A 22,117-nucleotide genomic window follows, 5' to 3' on the forward strand; every position below is an offset into this window, starting at 1 on the left:
AATAAAACGTACTACCTCCTTGCACAAATATATGACGTTGGTTAGTTCAATTTTGAGCTAACCAATGTCAAATAAAAAAAATTTGGAGGGAGTAAGATTCTTACAACCTAATTATTTTCACTGCATCCATCACATGTCTGCGGTTTATAAGCTGCAACCAAAACAATCCTTTCAAACAAGTGCTTGGTTAAAAAAACAAAATGGATAAAAACAAAATCATATATATGCCGTACCCGTTGGTACACGTACCAGTCCAAGACATGTGCAAGAGTACAAACACCAAATAAAACACCCATTGTTCGATTCGAATTTCGAAAAGCCCGCACGAATCTCTAGGCACAATTGACGGACAGATCCAACAAAAAAATAATAATGACGACGTTAATTAGTAATTACTCAACCATTACCATGTGCTAAGCTAGGAGGACCGGGTAAAAACTTAAAAACCGCTGTTATAACTAACAGCGAGAGAACACTGGCAAAGCATGCACAAATTCGGGGAGCCAAGAATGGCATTACTGGATCACATCACCCACCACACTAGTAGTCGTCGTGACGCCTTCCCTTCCACTCTCGCCGCCGCCGACGCCGACGACGACGCCGCCGACGAGGAGGAGCCAAGAATTGCATGGCGGGATACGCGGCGGAGGCGGGCGCAGCTGCTGGCGCGGGGCGTGGGCGCGCAGCACGGCATCCGCCGCTGACGTCGCTGGTGGTGTCCACCATCGCCGCCTTCTCCGCCGTCGTCGTCTTCGCCATCCTCCGCTCGGTGCGTGCGGCGTCTCGTCTCTTCGATCTCACTCTTGTAGTCTTGTTCTTGGCGTGTTCGATCGGATCGATCACCTGTGGATGGCGGCGTCCATGGCGTGCGTGTGTGCAGGCGTACGACGCGGCGGTGTCGAGGACGACGACGCTGCTGGGGCACAACCTGGAGCCGACGCCGTGGCACCTGTTCAAGCACGACAAGGGGCGGCCGCCGGCGCGCGCCGCGTTCCGGTGCGCGCCGTCCCTGACCTGCCGGCCGCCGGTGGCGCAGCCGGCGCCGGGGACGACGAACGCGAGCGCGAACGCGTCGGCCGCGCCGCGGCTGTGCCCGGCGTACTTCGGCGCGATCCGGCGCGACCTGGCGCCGTGGCGGCGCGGAGGGGGCGGCGTGACGCGCGCGCTGCTCGACGCGGCGCAGCGGCGGGCGTCGATGCGCGTGGCCATCACCGGCGGCGGGCGGCGGCTGCACGTGGAGCTCTACTACGCGTGCGTCCAGAGCCGGGCGCTGTTCACGGCGTGGAGCCTGCTGCAGCTGATGCGGCGCTACCCCGGCCGCGTCCCCGACGTCGAGCTCATGTTCGACTGCATGGACCGCCCGGCCATCAACCGCACCGACTACGGCGGCGGCGGCGACGGCGACCACGGCTCGCCGCCGCCGCCGCTGTTCCGCTACTGCACCACCCGGAACCACTTCGACATCCCTTTCCCTGATTGGTCCTTCTGGGGCTGGTAAGAATTAAAAAATACTCCCTCCGTTTTAGATTATAAGACGATTTAACTTTAGTTAAAGTTAAACTATTTCGAGTTTAACTTAAATTTATAAGCAAATATAATAATATTTATAATACTAAATTAGTTTTATCAAATTAATAATTGAATACATTTTCATAATAAATTTGTCTTCGGTTGAAAATGTTACGTTTTTTCTACAAACTTGATCAAACCTGAAGCAGTTAGATTTTGATCAAAGTTAAAAACGCCTTATAACCTGAAACGGAGGGACGGAGGGAGTACTTACTTTGTCTTATTGCTTGTCTTCTTCCCAGTAGTACGACAGTAGTACTATTAAAATATTTGAGTTTAGAACATGATTTAGTTAGAATTTTAGAACTTTTAACATCTACAATTTCCCAAAAAAAACTTAGTTCATGAATAGAAAATATGGTATGTTTAAATTGACCTCAAAATGCACTTTCCATTATATCATAAATTTGTTACATTTTATAGACATATTCTACCAATGTTATGATTAGTGGCCAAAATTTTAATGGTTTACTAAACATCGAGTATTTCCCACCAGAGAGAGTAGTATTATCCGTTGGGTTCTACAAAATATCAAATATGGTGTGGAAAATCACAAATTAGAGAGAAAGGATTATGCATTGATGTTTTTTTAAGTAGTGATTCGCTCGGGTTCCGATTCTATGACCGATTTGGGTAAAGTCTCTGTTTTTCAGCAAATGTGAGTTGAGGTTTTATGTATTTTTACATAATATATAGGCCTGAAACGAACATCGAGCCGTGGAGCAAGGAGTTCAGGGACATCAAGGAAGGGGCCAAGGCAATCAAATGGCAAGACAGAGTGGCAACGGCGTACTGGAAGGGCAACCCTGACGTGGCGTCGCCATTGAGGGTCGCATTGCTTAACTGCAACGACACCAACATGTGGCACGCCGAGATCATGCGCCAAGTATATATTCCACTCACATAAATAAACACGTGATCAATCATTACATTATACTCTCTCCATCCTAAAATATCGTAACTTTTAGCTATTAATCATAACCGAAAGTATTACATTGTACTACCTATGCCATAAAGTATCGTAACTTTTACCTATTAATTAGAACATAAAGTATTTTAGAACTAAGATAGTAATAAAGGTTAATAAAACTGACTAACATTATGATGAATGCAGAATTGGGATGAGGAGGTCAAGTCCGGGTACCATAACTCCAAGCTCTCCAGCCAATGCACCCATAGGTAACGCAACGGTGTCGTGGCGTTAAAAAAACCCTATGATTTAGTTTTATGCACCGATCAATTCAACCCAAACCTTTGTTTCAGGTATAAAATATACGCGGAGGGGTTCGCGTGGTCGGTGAGCCTAAAGTACATACTGTCATGTGGGTCCATGGCGCTAGTGATTGACCCGCAGTACGAGGACTTCTTCAGCCGTGGGCTGCGGCCGGAGGTGAACTTCTGGCCGGTGCACATCGACGTCGCCGCCGGCGGCATGTGCGAGTCGATCAGGGACGCCGTGGAGTGGGGGGAGGCGCACCCGGCGGAGGCGGAGGCGGTGGGGCGGCGCGGCCAGCGGCTGATGGAGGAGCTCGACATGGACGCCGTCTACGACTACATGCTCCACCTGCTCACCGAGTACGCGCGGCTCATGCGGTTCCGGCCGGCGGAGGCGCCGCCGCCGCGGCCGCCGGCGCAGGAGGTGTGCGAGGCGTCGGTGCTGTGCCTCGCCGGCGAGAAGCAGAGGCGGTTCCTGGAGGCATCGGCGGCGAGCCCCGCCGTGTCGGAGCCTTGCGTGATGCCGCCCGATGCCGGCGAGTGATAAAATGTGTTACATTATGTTTTTTTTAGAGCAACACGGTAGGATACGTAGGCAGAAAATTTGAGCAGTTCAACTTGGGATTTTAGGATTTGCTTTCAGCCTTAAACTTATTTTATTTTCAGCCGAGCGCAAAACAATTCGAAAATTTTGAGCAAGGCGTGCATTTGAACCTCCACATGTTGAGTTCTCAACTAGCAAAAGTGCTTCAATTACAAGATCGAACTTTCAATTACAAGATCGCTTTCGTTTAAAATCCAAACCATACCCAACATCTTCATCCGAATTGACCGAAACTAGTCAGCACTTCTCAACCTCTAGAAACACACCAGGAGAAAAAAAACAAGTGTGCTTTTAAGAAAACGATTCCATACACCAGAACCAACAGCGCTGGTATTTTTTTTAAAAAAAAAAAACAAAAGCCATCCTGGTGATTAAAATGAAGATCAAGAGCAAACCCAATATCGCATCGACGCGGCGCGACCGGTTAAATTAAGACATACTCATACATTCGCATAGGAAATTCGTAACTAAAACCGCATTTTTTTCTTTTTTCTGGCACAGGGCAAATGAAACGAGAACAAATAATGTAAGATTCACTTAATACTACTATTTCATAGAGCAAATAAATACCCATTTAGCATCCAGGTTAACTCAGGAGTGCCAAGGACATACATAAAAGCATACTGATGATATGCATAATAACGGCATGGTTAGCACCTGCGCTTAACAGTGACCAAGTGCCTCACTTATCCAGCCGATATGCCCTGCTACCGTTTTATCTTTGAGATTATCATCATTCTCCTATCCGATGACGCATGTACAAAATGAGACCAGACCAGCCAGTGCTGCAGCCAGGGAAGACCGCGGTACATCGTAACATAGAAATGCCCAAAAAAACACCGCATGACCACGAAATCGTTGATGAAGCATCATGACACCGCTGCAGCGAAGCTCGCGAGTCAGCAAAGCTTAGCTGTTTCTTGACTTAGCATCAACCACCAATCAAGCCAGGTATCTGTACACATTAGCGTTGTCCTTCTCGCGTTCCAGGTAATCCCTTGTGATGAGGTCCTCGATTCGCTTCTTGATGGCTTTGAAGTCAGGCTGCAGTGGACAAAAAACCAAAGTAAGGGAATGCAGTGTACTGTAGTCATATAACTAATTTAAAAGAAATAACTTCTTCCTTATGATAAGAACAACTTCTCGAGATGAAAGAAAAACAGCTAATTCAAAATGATTGACATGTGAGCTCAGAACACATTAGCACATCAGCTAATTCAAGATGCATTGAAGACAAAAATATGCCGCATGAGTTGTACTCATATGCAACTATACAAGATGTGATAAGGATTAAAATATGTGGGATTTCCTAGAAGTAATATGTAGTCGGTACCTTGAACATGCGGCTGAGCTGCTCCACACATTCCGCAACTAGCTGCTGATGGCCCATAACTTTGCGACTCTTCATAATGCGCACAATCGATGCATCAATTGCATACCGCCTGTCCTTGTCAACATCTTCGACAACCTTTTTCTTTTCATCAACAGGAGGTAGGGGTATCTGCACATAATATGAAGAATACAACCATTAACATCATAGCATTCATACTCCAGAAAGAAGGCCCACCAACACGCAAAACACAAAAACACGAAATACCTTAATTCTTCTCATCCTGTCAGTGAATTTTGAATTGAACTCAAAAACATCGTTGGGAGAAATAGATCTATTAGCTGGTTCCTTGTTAAGAATCTTGTATTTTGCACAGGAGAGAGAATGGAGCAAACGCACTACATCATCATCTGATAAGTTTAGCTGTGTTACAATCTCAGAATAAGTAAGCCTGTCAGATCCGTTGAATAGCAGCAGCAACGCAGCCTGCAAAAGGAGAGGCATGTCAAAAAAGTATCATAAAGGTTTTTAGTGCAACAGATCTGTTGACAGTCATATAATTTAAATTTACCTGATATGTTGTGACAATGAGCTCAATAGTTTTTGCCTCAAACTTTGCATTGATATTGCAGGTTCCCAAGGAATATATCCAGGTAAGCTTTCTGTGTTTTGTTCTTGTTTGGTAAAACTCCTTGAAAACCTCCACGCATTTCACCTAAAAATGATAAATGCAAATGTTCATGTAAAAAGGATCACATGGCAATAAATGTTTCATGGAAAAGAAGATAAATATGGATCATGTTTCAGCTTAACATTATCAAGGACAATTGACAAGCATGTAATGATGAACCCTAAAGATCTGCAAGAAAAAGTCACTTACCATCTCAGCAGGAAGGTTAATATCGAAAGTCTTGTAACTTGGCCAGAATCCTGTTGTCAAAACAGTGACAGCCAAGTCTATCCCAGGATTCAACTCCTGATGTGCAGCCACAAACTCTTCAAACTTAGTTTGATGGTCCCTTGCAACAGTAAGATCAGTAACCATTCCCTCCATTTTAGAAGTAAATTGTCCACCACACTGCTGCTTGAGTTTGGTAAGTATGCTTCTTTCATGTTCATCATTGGCACTCTTATCAAAAAGCAATCTCCTTGCAAGTTTTTTCCTGCAAATAGCTCCACACATGAAGCAATATGAATACAAAGTCCAAAAAGTAATGTTTCTTAAATTCAGGAGGTATATAGGCTTAAAACAAGATAACACAACATTACCTGTAAAACTCAGCAAAGAGGTCTTTATCGCTGATGTATGCAAGCAATCGCACCACCTGAATCATATTTCATTTTCAGCTTAGATTTCCTTCTACAAAAATTTAATAATGGTAGCAAAAGAGAAGGGAGAACATGCACCTTCTCAAGAGCATCTTCGATGGCTTCATCACTGAGCTTTTCACTGCAACCTTTCTTCAGAATATTGTCACAGAAGGTGGCAAGCAGTTCAGCACTTGAACTGCCAGAGACACCCTTGTTACAGAAGACCTCGAATGCTTCTTTAAGGGCCTGTAGAATGAGAAGTTTAAGAATGAGGCATCACATTTGACTTAATGAACCAATGGTAACAACAAGGAATAGGAATGTGTCGATTGGCAGACCTTATGAAAGAGGGTGTGACCCTGGAAACATTCTGTGACATAAGCTACATACTTGTCATGGAGCTCAATGATTTTCCAGACAAAAACCTAAAAAGAAAATCACATGTTAGGTGGAAAACATTTCATCACCAACGAAGTGCAAGAAGTTCAAGTTGTGTACCTGTTCCTGCATACCAACCATGTCCTTTTTCTCGGGCTGTACAAATAGTTGATATTAGAATATTAGCTAAATACCAGTTTGTTGCAACGAATTTGAAATAATCAAAAGTTCTGAACTTCAAAAGATCTATATATTTCTCAGGGAAACATATAATTGTAATCAAATATAAACCCACAAATAATCTAACTACAACTCTACAAGCTACATGCAAAAACAATCTTAAAGATATAATGTTTCTCAGGGAAACATATAATTGTAATCAAATATAAACCCATAAATAATCTAACTGCAACTCTACAAGCAACATGCAAAAACAATCTTAAAGAATCACATAGCATCCCACCAACCGTCACCAGTAGGTTCTTTATACAGTAGAGCACAAAAAACTAAATCAAATAACATGAATTTGAATCACTAATAATAAATGCAAGGGAATCAAGCATTTGAGTGTAACCAGAAACAGCATATACCGTGTCAGGAATTGTGCACACTAGGAAAACTATAGAATAAAGGACAATTTTACAGGATTAAATAGAAAGAGACAGTCAGCGACCTCTGTTTGATCAACTGAAACCAGTTTAAAGGGAGCTAATTTAAAGCACTAATCTGGCATGCACAAATCACAATCCTAATAACCATACTTTGATGGAACACAAGTAAGAAAAATGCTAAAATAAATACCGCACCTTCTTATTACTAGCAGAATCTTCTGCTTGCTTGACCAAGGCTGTGCCCTCATTTGTAACATGCTGCAGAGAAGTAATAATTTAATCAGAATGCACAAAAAGGTTATAGGGAATAAGCAGACCAATTTTGAGGCAATGAGGCAATACCGTTTTAAACATGTTAGCAATAGGTTCTAGACCGCGGTTAATTTTGGAGAAGAGCCTGTACATCCTAGAAAGGTCTTCCTCCTGGAGAAGATAATGGGTATTCAATATTATTTGTTTTCATGATATACGGTTAAGAAATGAATCATGTTGTCCAACAAACCTTGTCATCACGAAGCAATGCAAAACACCCAGAATGCTCCTTCTCCAACAGGGGAGTTGCATATTGTGCAAGCAATTCATTTTGCACTTTCTGTGACAATCCAGGAAGGATAATAATATGAGATGATATTCCAAACCATACAGGGAAAGTGCCCAAACATTATTTAAGAAACATCGATATGGCAGTCCAAATACAAATCTGTAAGAACATATCTCAAATGCAAGTATAAGCACTCATCAACATGAAGTGATTGGAAACTGGAAAAGGGAATTCTCAAACAAACCTCCAGTAACTTCTGTTCACTACTAATATGCAAGTAGTGACCAACTCGCTCCTTCTCTTTCTTCAAGCACTCCTCAGCCTAACAAAAACAGCACCCATTTATTACACCAGAGATGTCATTTACAAATACAGACAGAACCAGTCAGAAGATCCTCCTCAAATGTACCTTTATCATGTAATCAGGACAAGAGTCCTCGAGAATCCAGCTTTGAGCCTTGAGAGAGTAGTAATCTGTAGTATCCTTAAGCAAGAAATCTTCAAAGTCATTCTCATAACATTCCATACTGCCTAGTCCAATTTCAACAAATATGCCCAGGACATTCTTCAGCAGGGCCCTGTCTATCTGTTCGCCTTCACGCTCTTTGTCAATCTGTCAAAGAAAGGTATTGCAACTATTTAAGTATACGCGCAAAATCATTTTCCCAATTCAATGTAGGAATGCTGACTCACCAGAGCTATCACTGCACCTTTAACTTGTCCTTTGATTTCTTGGTATATCTGTTATGAGTTGGTCAGATTAGGACACAGAAAGTTTGCAACACAGAGATTGAACAAGAGCAAAAGCTATTTTACCAAATCTCGGAAGCAAGTAAGCCCAACTTGTTCAAGTGGTATAAGCGACCTCCGTGAGATGAAGTATCGATCAAGATAAAAGAAGAAACGTGACAGCCACCGAACCATGATTTTATGGTTTGACCACCTCTTTACTAGTTCCCTCAGCATAAACTCGTCATGTTTATCTCTTAATGAAGGTAAGACCTGAAATATATTAAAATTAAGTGATATAAAGCTCAGAGTGTACATACAAATATAACAAAGGAGCATAGCATACAAAAAGAGCATGTAATACATGTTAGAATATCAGATCAATATGCACAAGTAGGAAAAATAGTTTTTGTTTCAAGCAAAATGTGTCAGTTTGCTTAGCGCAATCCTAAAAAATTATGTACATGATTTCTACCATGTTTAGACAAAACCAGGAGAGCAATGCTAGGATGCAAAGCATGATGTTCGTCAAAGAACCAGTATCAGCCAGACATTTAAGGATATCTCCTGACCTCAAAGTCATGGAAACAATCAGCACACTGGCATGAACCTAAAAGGATGCCTTTTATAGTTTTATGTTTCTAGGCTATAGTCACTTTTACAGCAGCCTTGGCCAAAACAGTGGGGGCGGAAATGCAACGTTCACCTAGTCACTAGTCGTTAGTTGATCAATGACCCACTGACTAGTCGGAGGCTCCAAGCCTCCAAAATAACCACCATTTAAGGATATCGGCACAATTTTTTACATGTTTCGTGGTATATGTTGAGACCACAGGGTCCACACTGCATACACTAGTGTGGGTGTGCCTGGGACTGGCAGAAGGGAAGACCGGTATGCGTGCGGCAAATGCATGGGCCCACTGTGAGCAGGGGCATGGCAGTGTGTAGGATAAAAAAGAAGCAACAAAGGAGCCAGGGGGAATTTGGGGAATTTAGGCTAACCGTAGACCCCTTTACCCCCCTTTTAACCCACACTTTTGGGCCTAAATATTTCAGCTCATACCATATTCTGTCTCCTAGTTGGTCTGCCTGATTGATTAGTCACCAACTAAAACCAACTGACTAGGACCGACTAGTCGGTCGAACTGACTAGCCCACTGTTTACTCCCTAATCGAGACGGTGACTAGGACCGACTAGTCGGTCGAACTGACTAGCCCATGTTTACCCCCTAATCGAGACGGTGACTAGTCAGGCTGGTCGGCCAACTAGGTGAAGTATTACAACCCGCCGCACATTGGTAGAGCGATCAGCTGTTGACTGACTAGTCATAGATTCGTATCCTACTTGCAGAGTTTTGATTCACAAGGAAAATCATCATCGTTTCAGTTAAGTTAACTAATAAAAGGAAACAAATTATGACCTATTCAACTGAGATAGACTTACTACACAATCGAATCAAATAGATCACCTCTATCAACAATAATCAGGTAACCGAATCAGACAAAACTAAGATCCCCAAGTACACTAACCCCATTCTCCTCCTAACCAAGGAGGAATTATAACCCATCGGTGCCCGGCCACCACAACCAAAATCGCCTGGATCAACCCCAAATCACCTACTATCGAATCCAACCGGAAATGACAGACATGCACAATCATATCAAACATTTACAAGAACTGCAGAAAAAAAAAGATCGTCTCACCATGGAGGTGATGTACTCCTCGAATGACTCCCGGTACTTGTCGTAGAGCTGCTGCGAGTAGTCGTGCGGCGGCTTCTGCGTGCACATGTTGTATATCGTCCTGCAGACAACAACAGACACGGAGTGGGGGGAAACCCTAGATCAGCACCAGATCGAAGCGAATCGGAGGGGAAACCCTAGCGGGCGGGAGGAGGAGGAGGAGGAAACCCAGGAGGAGGCGGCGGCGGCGGCGGGGGACGTACGTGTAGAGCATCATGTAGTCCTCGGAGCTGAACTGTGGCTCGGGCTTGCCCTCGAGGATGTTCTTCAGCTTGGTGATGCCCTTCTGCATGAACGCCCATCCCTCCTCCAGATCGATCGTCCTCCGCTCCTGCCCCGCCATCGCCGCAGCCGCCGCCGCCGCCGCCGGTGAACGGAGGCCGCGCGGACCAAACCCTAGGGGAGAGACGCCGCCGCGTGGGTTTGGGTTGGGTTCCGCGCGAGAAAAATGGGGAGGAAGCGGGCGAGAGAGATAGAGAGAGAGAGAGAGAGAGAGGAAGAGGGAGCGGCAGACTGATGACAAGTTGAGGCGGTGACGCGGTTGGGGGTAAGTATACCGCTTATATCGGTGTAGTAAGCGTGTCACACTGTCACACAAATCCGCAAGTGAAATTGGGCTGCGAATTGCATGGGTGATCGGGTCGAGGCTATCCTCTGGATATACTCTATTTCAAAATATAATAACTTAGATTTATTTATTCAAATTTGTACTATTAAAAAATAACTCATCCGATTCTAAATTGACAATGAGAGTATTTTACAGCGAATTATTTTGTATGAATTTCTTTATCTCTATCCATTCTATAATCAGAGTCGTCATCCTTCCGTTCCACCAAATTCTATGTTTTCTCTAAGTTACCCTCATGGCACATCTCTAATTATATGGGTTTGGCATGTTATAACATATTAACATGTTACCTCTACTCTCTTAAAATCACCGGATCCACTGCTTTATTCTCTTAAAAACACCTTCCTGACACATCTCTAATTATATGGGATTGGCCCATTACAACGTATCAGTATGTTATTGGTGGGAGTATGAGAGATTTTTTTTTTGCGTGCTTCGGTAATAAAACCATATATAAATCGTAACTTTGCTATTTGTTGAGCGATTAAATAAATCCCAAATCACAGATAATTGATAATTTTGTTGGTTTGATATTCAATATTTTTCGAATTTTTTCAATCTTGAGAGTTGAGACACCGTACGTCTCTAAAAGCAACTGCTTCTTCTTCGGCAACCACACCTCTCCTCGGATAACTATTCGAGTGCACTGACTTAAATTTTGAGGAGTGGCTAAGCATACTGCTTTAATCGTGTCACATGAGAGCATTGTACCAACTGCATTTCGCAATGAAGTGTTTTTAAGGATAGTGGGAGACAAATTCCTCGCATGAATCGGTAATAGAGGGGTGCTTTGTTGATTTGGTAGTTAAAAACATATTACATAGATTACAATTTTAGTATACTTGTTAGCTAATTAAAAAATCTCGAATCTCACAAATGATCTCACCATTAGTTTGATTCCCAATAGCTCTGTTATATCTTTAAAGGGAGACATTGTCTCCCTATCATCGGCAATTGCTTCCCAGGCAACCACGTGCTCCTCCGATTCTTTGGCAACAACCCTTTTAGGGTGACTATGACGTTCCTTTAGCGAACACGACTTATTGTATTAGATCACCACGCTGACTCTATTTCATGATGGTTTTTCCTATGCAGCGGTGGGAGAGAAGTTTCTCACGTGCTTTGTTAGTAGAGAAATTTTTTACTTCGGTAATAGAATCGTATATAAAATTCTAACTTTTCTACTTGTTATCAACTAAAATTTTCCAAATCTCAATCAATTTAATCTCACTGCTAGTTTGATATTCGATGAATCTTTGAGTGTCTTCAGCCTATAGACATCATCTATCCGCCAACAACTGATCCTTCTCTAGCAACCAAACCACTCCTCCGGCAACTACCCTCTTATAGTGAGCACACCCACAACTCATCGTGGATCACCATGTAAACTCCCTTTTGCAATGGACTTTTGTCGACGTTTGATATCACAACTACGGTATTTTGCATACTATAGGGATCGTTGGTACCAGGGTATATGCGAGATTGAAGTAGAAAAGATGGAGACAATGATTTTTATACATGTTCGGCCCCTTATCTGTCAGGTAATAGCCCTACTCCTGTTGGCCGAAGCCGGTGTTGCTTCTTTATTCATCTGAATCACACAGGTACAATAATTGGAATAACTCATCTGACTGTCGTCGACTTGGCGGTATGGATAACCAACTCGTAGTTGACGACAGGGTAGTCTTCCTCCTCGAATCCGCACTCGGCGAGATCAGAGATAGCAGCTATATCTCTCTTGTTGACCTCCGCAGACACCATATTAGGTTTGTCTAGGCTTATCTCTGATGTCGATATCTGGCGGCGTGTGTTGGCTTGTATTGATCTATATTGATCTTGCTGTGGCTTTGTGTCATTGTGGCATTGTGGCGTGTCCCCTCTTCTCTTAGGGGGCCTTGTATTTATACCCATAGATGTCCCCTTGTTCAAGTAGAACTAGGGAGACCAATATGGATACAATATGTTGTTTCCATATATAACTCTACTCGTCATTCCTTATCCGCAACTCTTTCTATATACGAGGTTTGTTTCCGTATAAGACATAGTATGTGGTGGGCTCTACCGTGCTTAGGTATATGGTATCCATAACCCTGACAACTTTCTTGTGCGGTGGTGGAAGATAAATTTATCATGTGTTTCAGTGTAGAGGATTTGGTAATAAACCATATATAAATTGCAACTTTGCTACTTGTTATGCGATTAAAAAATATCCCCAATCTAGGTAAATGATATCCCTGTGGGTTCAATATCCAACAGCTTTTGCATGTGCTCAACCTCTATACATCATCTATAGATATTTTATAAAATGTTACGTAAGATCCATCTATCTTTCTAATAAATAGATAGATGCTTTTTTTTTGACAAGTTTTAAACATTGTTTCACCTGATTAACCACATTGCCAATTGTAATCTAATTTCAAACAACATGCAACTAAGTTTGCGTGGTGATTTCTATATTGTTGAAACATGTAGGATATATCTCAATAAATATAGTAAGTTGAAGTATGGTCGTGATAAAAAAGAAGTATTAATGCTATGTTTATCTTACGATGCCTCATATATTACATAGGCACTAGAATAAGTCAGTTGTTGCATTTAGTGAATCTGCCAAACCCCACCAATCTAATGATGAACTTATCGGTAAGACCATAGGCTCCCAAGAGTCCTATTCATGTTTGTTAATCACCTTGGTGTTCGGGATTGACATCACCCTGGATGCCCGTGACTAACAACATAGGCGGTAAAGCATGCCCTGGAGGAACCGAATGGAGCTAGACCAAGATCAAGGGTGACCAATAGAGGTCAACACTATCAAAATGACACTGGCATTGATAAATTAACAATGGAGGATGATGGATTTTGGTTTATATTGCCCAAATGGCTTTCAGGCTCACTGTCCTTGTTTACTACTGCAAAAAGGGTGTGGTAGTAGCTAAAGAGAATGAGAGAGAATGAGAGAAGGGAGAAATTGAGGGTACGGTGGTGGCTGGGTAGGGAGGGAAGAGGAGACTTGGGATATTGACAGCTAAAACGAGCGCCATGTTGTCATATTATAAAAATATATTATTTGATAAGCCTCTTATAGCAATTTTTTATTTTACATGTGAATGTACATGAACTAGCTAATACCAACTAGCATTGCTTTTCCATTGTTATGTTGCTCTTACAATGGCAAATTTCGCCTATTAAATTCTCATACAAACGAACAGTTCATTTTATTTTATTTGACAGTGATACGATCCATTTATAACCTACTGATTTTTTGGTATGTGTTTAAACAATGTATCGCCCTTATTATATTAACCGTACCTAGTTTTTGATATCTTGTAGGTAAATTAGCACGAAAAAATTGCTGTTCTCTTCTAAATTTGAGACCTACTTCAACATATTTCAATGTCTCTGAAGACTGGTTATGATGTGAAATAAATATTATTCACTATGATATTTTCTATCGTAGTTAGATAGTACATAAACCTACACAGTGATATCATATACGGAGTAATTAAATTGTGCTTGATTACCAGCACACTATGCCACAATTTACCATGTACAAATATTTGGCTAGAGCCATTAGGGGTGGGCATCGGTCCGATCGAAAATTTTGGTCTCGGTCTTCGGCCTTTCGGTTAGTTTGGTCATTGAAAAGTGAAGACCGAATTTTAACGTAAAAATGTCAAGACCGAAAAATTCATTATTGGTCTCGGTCCAGACCAAAATTCAACAATAGTTTCATATATGCGATCATAGAAATTTTCAACACAAAAATCACAAAAATAATACTTTCTTCGTTTCACAATGTAAGTCATTCTAGCATTTCCTACATTCATATTGTTGTTAATGAATCTAGACATTAACAACAATATGAATATGGGAAATGCTAAAATAACTTACATTGTGAAACGGAGGGAGTAGTACGTATGAGTAAAGACTTTTTTTTTCATGTCTAGAAGGAATAGAGATGTGAAAAATTAGAATTTAACCCTATTGAACTCAGTGGATCGTAAGTTGCATTTGGACATTTTTTTTTGTTAATTTGGTCTTTTCGGTTGACCAATGAGACTAGCCGAATTGACCAAACTAAATTCGGCATTTCACTACTTAGGACCGAATTGCTCGGTCTTGATCTTGTCTTTTCGGTCCGGTCTTTTTCTGCCCACCCATAAGAGCTACAGTTGTAGCAAGGTTCTTTTGGAATAAATTAGATCCACACCAATTTTACATTGCTCCATTAACTTGACAACACCATCAATTTTACATTGCTCCGCATGACTTAACCATCTATAAGTCTAACACCATCATTGTTATAACCGTATACACATGACGATCACTTACCCTACACTGGCTATGCTTCGGGAGAGGGTTGGGAAGCCTAACTCCCTAGCGCGCAAAACAAAGCATCGTTTAGTGCATAATTAATTAAGTATTAGCTAAAATATTAAAAATAGATTAATATTATTTTCTAAAGTAATGTCCATATAGAAAATTTTTGTAAAATATGCACGTTTAACAATTTGAAAAGTGTGCGTGCGAAAAATGAGAAATGTGAGTTAGGAATGTAGAGATAAGAGCTCAACCACCTTTAAGGGAAAAAATGAATTTTATATTTTTGCAAATAGAAAAGAAACATCGAATGAAATCTGCAGTATTTCGAATTCGAAAGATTTCATTTCATACGCATTTTGTCTTTTTTCTTCACCCCCAACAACACGCATCCGGCTGGCTCGATCTCGACACACCAACCAAAAATCGAATCGCGTTCGAGCCATCGAGCCGACAAGGCGACAACAGCCACAACGCCTCACTCCCCCCACCCCACGCGCTCCGACGAGCTCCGATCCGCCGCCCACCTCGCCGCCCGCCGGCGATGAGCACCGCCTCCGGCGACGGCGGGGACGGCGGCGGCGGCGGGGATGGCGCCTCGTCGGCCGCGGGGGGCGGCGGGAGGCGGATCCCGCCCGCCTCGTCCATGCCGTGGGTCCGCAACCTCCGCCGCTTCGTCGGCACGGGCGCCGGCCTCGGATCCGAGGCCTTGATGGGTCAGTGCCGTTCGCCGCCGCCCCATCCCTTCTCCTTTCCTGTGGTGTTTGGCCGGGCCGGGATTCCGTTCCTCATCGTGGAGATGGCGGTGCGGTTAGGGTTTACGCGTCTCTTCCATGAAAATGATGATGTGATTGGGGAGGAGAAATTATGGGCCCCCCTCTAGTGGGAAGGATTACTATTATGTGTTCCTCAGGTTTGAGATTGCATAACGCAGCGTGTGGATGCGTGGAATGGGCTCGCTCTTGCTTGATTTGCAGTGGGTGATTTGGGTGGAGCGGCATAGTTTCTTGACATTTGACGAAGGTCACAACTCACAAGATGTTCAGGCTTCTGGGAGTCCTCTGCACAGAGGAAGGCTTGCCGGCTGTGGACGCAGTCAGTAGTGGCAATGTAGGGTGATGGGCTGGGATTTTGAGTCTTCGTCGTGGAGATGGCGATAAGGTTAGGGTTTACGCGTCTCTTCCACGAAATGGTGATGCTATTGGGGAGTAGAAGTTAGGGTGCTCTAGTGGGAAGGGTTACTGGATGAGTTATAGTGCCTCAGGTTTGAAATTGCATAATGCAGCCGGTGGATGTTGAAATGAACTCACTCTTGCTTGATTTCCACTGGGTGATTTGGGTGGAGAGGCATATGCTTTTCACCTTTGAGGCTTTCACAAAAGTCACAAGATGAAATCTTCTGGGAGTCCTTTTCACATACTCCCTCCATCCCCCACCCCCCCCAAAAAAAAACCCAATCCTGGGGTGCATCGCTAGGATTGGGTTTTTTTTGGTACATAGGGAGTAGTAACTAGTAAGGCACTGTAGGCTTGTCGGCCACAGACGAGTAAGTAGTGGTAGGAGTAGTAAGGCACTGTAGGCTTATCGGCCACAGACGAGTGAGTAGTGGCATTGTAGGAAGACAAACATCAGATTTTAGTCATGTGCGTTTTACTTGTTGATACGTAAGCTGAGGCTATTGGTAATGTGGCTTGAGGATATCTCCCAGCTAGTTCAGGAAAACTTTGATCCATATAGTGCATATAGTTGAGGCTTAGTTGTCCTTTTCTGTTTTAATCGCATTTGTGGAATTAGGGACTATAAGATAAGATGTCTCATTGGCATGCAATTTTTGGGTGCATTTGCTACAATAACATGGTTGCTTTGTTGATCAATATTCGCATGTTTTTCATGTGCCTGCTTGTAAACTATTTGTTTTAAACCTTTGATCGCAGAACTGGAAACAAAAAGGATACTGCTTGAGATTTTCAAGGAGCGCCAACGGAAGAGTATGGAAGCTGGTGCCATTCCAAGTTTTTATAAGAAGGTGCACAGCTTGGTTCAGTTTATTGGATACCGAGATTTCATAATCTTTTACGTTATTATCAAATTCGCAGCGTAAGCAAAATAAAGATCTTGACAACAGTAGCTGCTTTGACAAACGATGATAAAAAAGATATTGGTTTCCTAAGTATCATAGTTTAGTTCTGATTCAAGAATGCATTGCCTTCTCGTCAACTCATGAAATTAATATCTCCTTTATGGACAGAAACCTGAAGATGGATCCATTAGCAATAGAGTTCAGAAATTGGCAAAGTACAGGTTTCTAAAGGTAATGTTTGATTTCTTCTTATTGCTATTGAGATATTCGTGTTTGGTTGGCAGCTTACTTGCATTGCCATTTAACCTTCTCATGGTTTGGGCCTTACAATAGTTATTTTAAACAAATGGCAGAAACAATCTGAACTTCTGCTTAATGCTGATGATCTTGATGCCATGTGGGTTTGTCTCAGAGAAAATTGCGTTATTGATGATGCTACAGGTGCTGAAAAGGTAGGTTGTTTTATGTACCTTTATTTCAGACCAGCAATCTGCCAGTTTTTAATCTAAAAAGTTCAGATCCTTGGATGACAATATGCATCATATGTCTACAATATGCACGCAAAAAACTCATCCAAAATGAAAAAAATCTTTTGGTGTGATATGCTTAATCTCTTTTAGGGGATTTTTTTAGTTCATTGCTACTTGCTTGAATTTGGTGTACATACTGCCCTGTAAATCTAACGATGATCCTTGTATCTGTATTTGTGTTTGGTGTAGTTGTTCATGTAGCAGTTTTGGTTCGATTACCTTGCTCATCTATTTTTCTGGAGTCTTGCAGATGAATTATGAAGACTTTTGCCATATTGCAACAGTATGCACAGAGCAGATCGGCCAGAAGTGCAAGCGTTTCTTCAGCCCTTCAAATTTTATGAAGTTTGAGAAGGATGATTCTGGGAGAATTGCAATCCTACCATTTTATCTTTATGTTATGCGGACAGTAAGTTATTTTCAAACAAATATTATTAGGATTACCAAATTTGTTTTGTGTAATATTTGATGTCTTCCATTTGCATCTCTGATAAACTGGTAATTCTAGCCCACACCATGCTTCTTTTCCAATTTCCCATTGGATGTACTCCTAGTTCTTTTTACTAAATGACAAAGTAGGCTAGTTATATGTTATCATCAGTTGCTCCATTATTATTGTTAGTTAGCTTTTATTAGAAAAGCCATTCAAAGCAATAACACCAAATCGCTATTACAATACAAGAACATGAGTCATGTCATTCACCAAAATAAACTTGATGGGTGTAACAATGCCCAAGGAAGCTAAAATCGTTTCCTCCTATTACATCAGAATGGGTCACATTTAAGTCTGAAACATCACATAAACTCTGAATTCCCATCCAGCAAATTTTTTGCTGAATCCATATTTATAGCTGTAACTTATTTCAAATCATTATCATGCATGCTACTGTTTCTTTTTCCTTGCGTATACAATTGTATGACATTCTTTTAACTAATTTCTTCAGGTATCTCTCACACAAGCGAGAATTGATATGAGTGAGCTTGATGAGGATTCTGATGGTTTCCTTCAACCTCATGTAAGGACATCCTAACACACGTTAACGCCATTGCACACCTTAGTAATGTTTGACATGACTTAATTCTATTAACAGGAAATGGAAGCATACATAAGAGGGCTTATCCCCAATTTGGCACAACTGCGTGATATGCCATCAGCATTTGTTCAAATGTACTGCCGCATAGCTGCACGCAAGTTCTTTTTCTTCTGCGATCCACACAGACGAGGTTTAGAACCAACCTTTAAGTGCAGTTGTATTAATATGCAAATTACTTTAATCGATACATTTATTCTTTGTAAGAGTAGCTAACTGTTTGTAATCGATACATTTTTTTTTCAGGGAAAGCATGCATAAAGAAAGTATTGCTGAGCAATTGTCTTCAGGAACTTATGGAACTACATCAGGTAATAGAAGAAACATATTTCATGGTTTGCTGGTAGAAACTCTGTAAATTTTATACCCTTATAGGCTTACAACATAATATTGCTGTATCCTATATTCTGTTTCTTTGTGGTTACGATTCTTATCAACTATATTTTCAGGAGAGTGAGGAAGAGGTTACTGATACTGAGCAGGCTGAAAATTGGTTTTCCCTGACGTCAGCTCAGCGCATTTGTGGTATGCCAGCCACCCTCATGTCTGGTTTTCTGATTTTTCTTTTGGGTAGCAGTAGCACACAATCAGTGCTCTCCAAAAAGTTACCTTTTGCCATTCTATTGCAGTATAGTTGATGATCTACCTAATGCGCATGGTCCCATGCAGATATGTTTCTTGCACTTGACAAAGATACAAATGGAACATTGAGCAAACAGGAGCTCAAGGAATATGCAGATGGCACATTGACTGATATCTTCATTGAAAGAGGTTAAAATCCATTATCTGCTCTCATGATACTTTATGTTTGTCTTTCTAGACGTCCTAACCAAAAAGAAACATGCAATTGCAGTATGTGAAGTTTTTTTATGCATTATACACATAGATCATGGTGTATTTCATAAATCTTTAGTCGTGAATAGATAAACAATATTATAACTTCTTTTCTTTTTCCAGTTTTTGATGAGCATGTACGCCGGAGCAAAGTTGGAGGTGGCAACAGTCGTGAAATGGACTTTGAAAGCTTTCTTGACTTTGTTTTGGCTCTAGAAAACAAAGATACTCCTGAAGGATTGACATACCTATTTAGATGCCTTGATCTTAATGGAAGGGGATTCCTGACAACTGCTGATATCCATACATTATTTAGGTATGTACGGGGAATCTGTATTGTATATTTTTTGGGCAGTGACGGAAACATCTGCTTCGGAAAAGTGGCTTAAGCAGGAGAAAGTTGATTGTTGTTCATTAGAATAGCTTTTCCATGGCATATAAAAGTTGAGCTAGCATTGTTTTTGTCAAAATTGGGAACAGCCTCTGCAATCACATGCTGAATAATTTACTGCTATTCTATTCCTCTGTTAACTTTTATCTCGGAAGAAAAGAAAGGAGGATGTGAGAGTTAGCATTCCTGCCTGATACAATCTTCCTAGATTTAATCTGCCATTTTGTTTGCTTGCTGAACTATTAGACAGTTTTGCTGGCCTTAGTGGGCAGGACATCACCATGACATTGGTTCAATCGCACATAGGTGTCGCTGTTTCTTACATACTCACAAGTGCAACATCTTCATTTGCACGTGTACATATTTTTATATACTTCAGTATTTTCTCAGTTTCTTATGAGAACTAATTAGTAAATAATTAGGAAATCTTGATGTGTTCAATAGACTATAGGAATGGTTCAAACTAGATGTCATACATATTTGTAATATCCTTTGGACCTTTGTAAGGCCTTGTTCGGTTAATCCCAAGAGGGAGGGATTGGAGGGGATTAATTCCACACCAATACACCACAATAGGTGTGGAATAAATCCCCTCCAAAACCGTCTCAATCCCCTTGTGGGAGGGATTAACCGAACAAGACCTAAGTGGTTTTACCATCAAAAAACCATTTTGGAACAGTTATTCATATTAAACTTCTAATAGGTTTGCCAGTTAGATCACCAGTCATCATTATTTTTACTTCGATTGTTCATCTTACTCAAGCAACTTCGTCATCGTTTCCAGGGATGTACACCAGAAATGGATTGAAGGCGGAAACTATGAACTTTGCATCGAAGACGTGAGGGATGAAATCTGGGACATGGTAAAGCCGGCAGATCCTCTCAGGATCGCACTAACAGATCTTCTATCTTGCAAGCAAGGCGGGACTATTGCCAGCATGCTTATAGATGTGCGCGGCTTCTGGGCCCACGACAACAGAGAGAACCTCCTCCAGGAAGAGGAAGAGCAAGTGGAAGAGGCCTGAGTTCTCCAGCTGCCGTGCAACCAACCTGGTAAACTCTCAACCGCAAGGCACTGGCAATTGCTGGTATCTCGCAACCGCAAGGCACGGGCAATTGCTTGTACCACTGTATGTGTGCCATTGTAGCTTACATAGTGTATTAGAATCAAGTTCAACCTGTTCGCTGGGAGACTTGTTGTAACCTGTAAGTGTTCCATTTGTGTAACCGGAGTGAAATCTGACATATTTTGAGTTGAACATGGTTTTGTCGTGTCGACCAGATGTATTACCGCAGGGCTTGGTTGGATGCAGAAAGGAAAGCCTCAGCCTGTGGAATTTGTACGTCTATGCGACACCACGCATGTAATTCGGTTTGCAACTGCAAGTCTATATACGCAAAAATACATTGTATGCCCTTTGATGCAGTGGTTATTTGTGCCCTTCTCCGTGCCAATCACTAGTTTGCTTTCATTTGGACGTGCTCTACTTTCTGCATTTGGAAGATTGCACAGATTTCATTGACTGCTCCCTCTACGTTTTCTAGCAGTGTTTAAGGTTGAGATGAAATTCGTTTGATGCCTTACACAACTTTAGGACCCCTTTGAATCGTAGGAATGAAAAAACAAAGGAATAGAAAAAACATAGGATTCTGGCAGGAATACAATTGTAAAACAGAGGATTGCAAAACACAGGGAAAACACAGGAATGGCCGTTTGATTGGGCCACAGGAAAAACACATGAATCAAATGAGAGAGATTTGAGAGATAGACTTAGAGAAAATGTTCCAAGAGGTTAGAACTCTTGCTAACTTTCCTCTAAAATATATATAGGATTACTCATTCCATGGGAATTTTAAAAGCTTGGATATGATTCAATCCTTTGTTTCAAAGGACTTCATAGGATTTTTTCTATAGGATTGAAATCCTCTAAAATTCCTACATTTTTCCTACAAATCAAAGGGGCCTTACTTGTTTGGAAAAGACGATGCAAAATTGCAAATGCCCTATATTTATAGATGGTGGGAGTAAATATTTTGAAAAACTTTCAACAACATATGCTTATTTTTGTTGGGTCCCCTTATTTACTGGTTGGTTAAATACAGTGGTGATGCCGGTTCGGCCCTTTTGGACACTACTAGAGGTTGTGTTCGGCAGCCCCTCTTCCAACCCATCTCTCTCGTTTTCCACACACACGTTTTTTAAACTGCTAAA

At 41.7% G+C, this 22,117-nt stretch overlaps 3 protein-coding genes and 1 non-coding gene across 5 annotated transcripts; 3 read left to right on the forward strand and 1 right to left on the reverse strand.

Moving 5' to 3' along the window:
* The first annotated feature begins 207 nt into the window (after positions 1-207).
* On the forward strand, positions 208-3,503 carry LOC4337819 (uncharacterized). Its single transcript, XM_015782648.3, has 5 exons — positions 208-769; positions 881-1,494; positions 2,266-2,455; positions 2,684-2,748; positions 2,833-3,503. The coding sequence occupies exons 1-5, from the start codon at positions 629-631 to the stop codon at positions 3,326-3,328; spliced, it is 1,506 nt and encodes a 501-aa protein (XP_015638134.1). The 5' UTR covers positions 208-628; the 3' UTR covers positions 3,329-3,503.
* Positions 3,504-3,910: 407 nt separating this feature from the next.
* LOC4337820 (cullin-1-like) lies at positions 3,911-10,552 on the reverse strand. Of its 2 annotated transcripts, none has more exons than XM_015784379.3 (18): positions 10,235-10,552; positions 9,993-10,092; positions 8,376-8,561; positions 8,253-8,300; positions 7,969-8,172; positions 7,804-7,881; positions 7,521-7,610; positions 7,361-7,441; positions 7,214-7,276; positions 6,528-6,563; positions 6,368-6,454; positions 6,126-6,275; positions 5,988-6,043; positions 5,599-5,881; positions 5,290-5,433; positions 4,986-5,204; positions 4,722-4,889; positions 3,911-4,432 (listed from the first exon to the last, which is right to left on the reverse strand). In XM_015784379.3, the coding sequence occupies exons 1-18, from the start codon at positions 10,372-10,374 to the stop codon at positions 4,331-4,333; spliced, it is 2,235 nt and encodes a 744-aa protein (XP_015639865.1). In that variant the 5' UTR covers positions 10,375-10,552; the 3' UTR covers positions 3,911-4,330. The 2 variants fall into 2 exon arrangements, with proteins under 2 accessions (XP_015639865.1, XP_025881171.1); XM_026025386.2 differs by having other exon boundaries at positions 10,200-10,552.
* A 4,839-nt stretch (positions 10,553-15,391) lies between these two features.
* Positions 15,392-21,360, forward strand: LOC4337821 (probable serine/threonine-protein phosphatase 2A regulatory subunit B'' subunit TON2). Its single transcript, XM_015784917.3, has 12 exons — positions 15,392-15,695; positions 16,914-17,005; positions 17,228-17,290; positions 17,413-17,511; positions 17,840-17,998; positions 18,534-18,605; positions 18,681-18,813; positions 18,927-18,991; positions 19,130-19,205; positions 19,350-19,451; positions 19,638-19,830; positions 20,690-21,360. The coding sequence occupies exons 1-12, from the start codon at positions 15,524-15,526 to the stop codon at positions 20,928-20,930; spliced, it is 1,467 nt and encodes a 488-aa protein (XP_015640403.1). The 5' UTR covers positions 15,392-15,523; the 3' UTR covers positions 20,931-21,360.
* Positions 20,067-20,186, forward strand: LOC112939116 (small nucleolar RNA snoR104). The gene has a single exon (XR_003242658.1). It is a non-coding gene; the product is annotated as a small nucleolar RNA snoR104 (small nucleolar RNA).
* Positions 21,361-22,117: the final 757 nt, after the last annotated feature.

Source organism: Oryza sativa, chromosome 5 (genome assembly GCF_034140825.1).
Source record: "Oryza sativa Japonica Group chromosome 5, ASM3414082v1".
Lineage (NCBI taxonomy): Eukaryota > Viridiplantae > Streptophyta > Magnoliopsida > Poales > Poaceae > Oryza > Oryza sativa.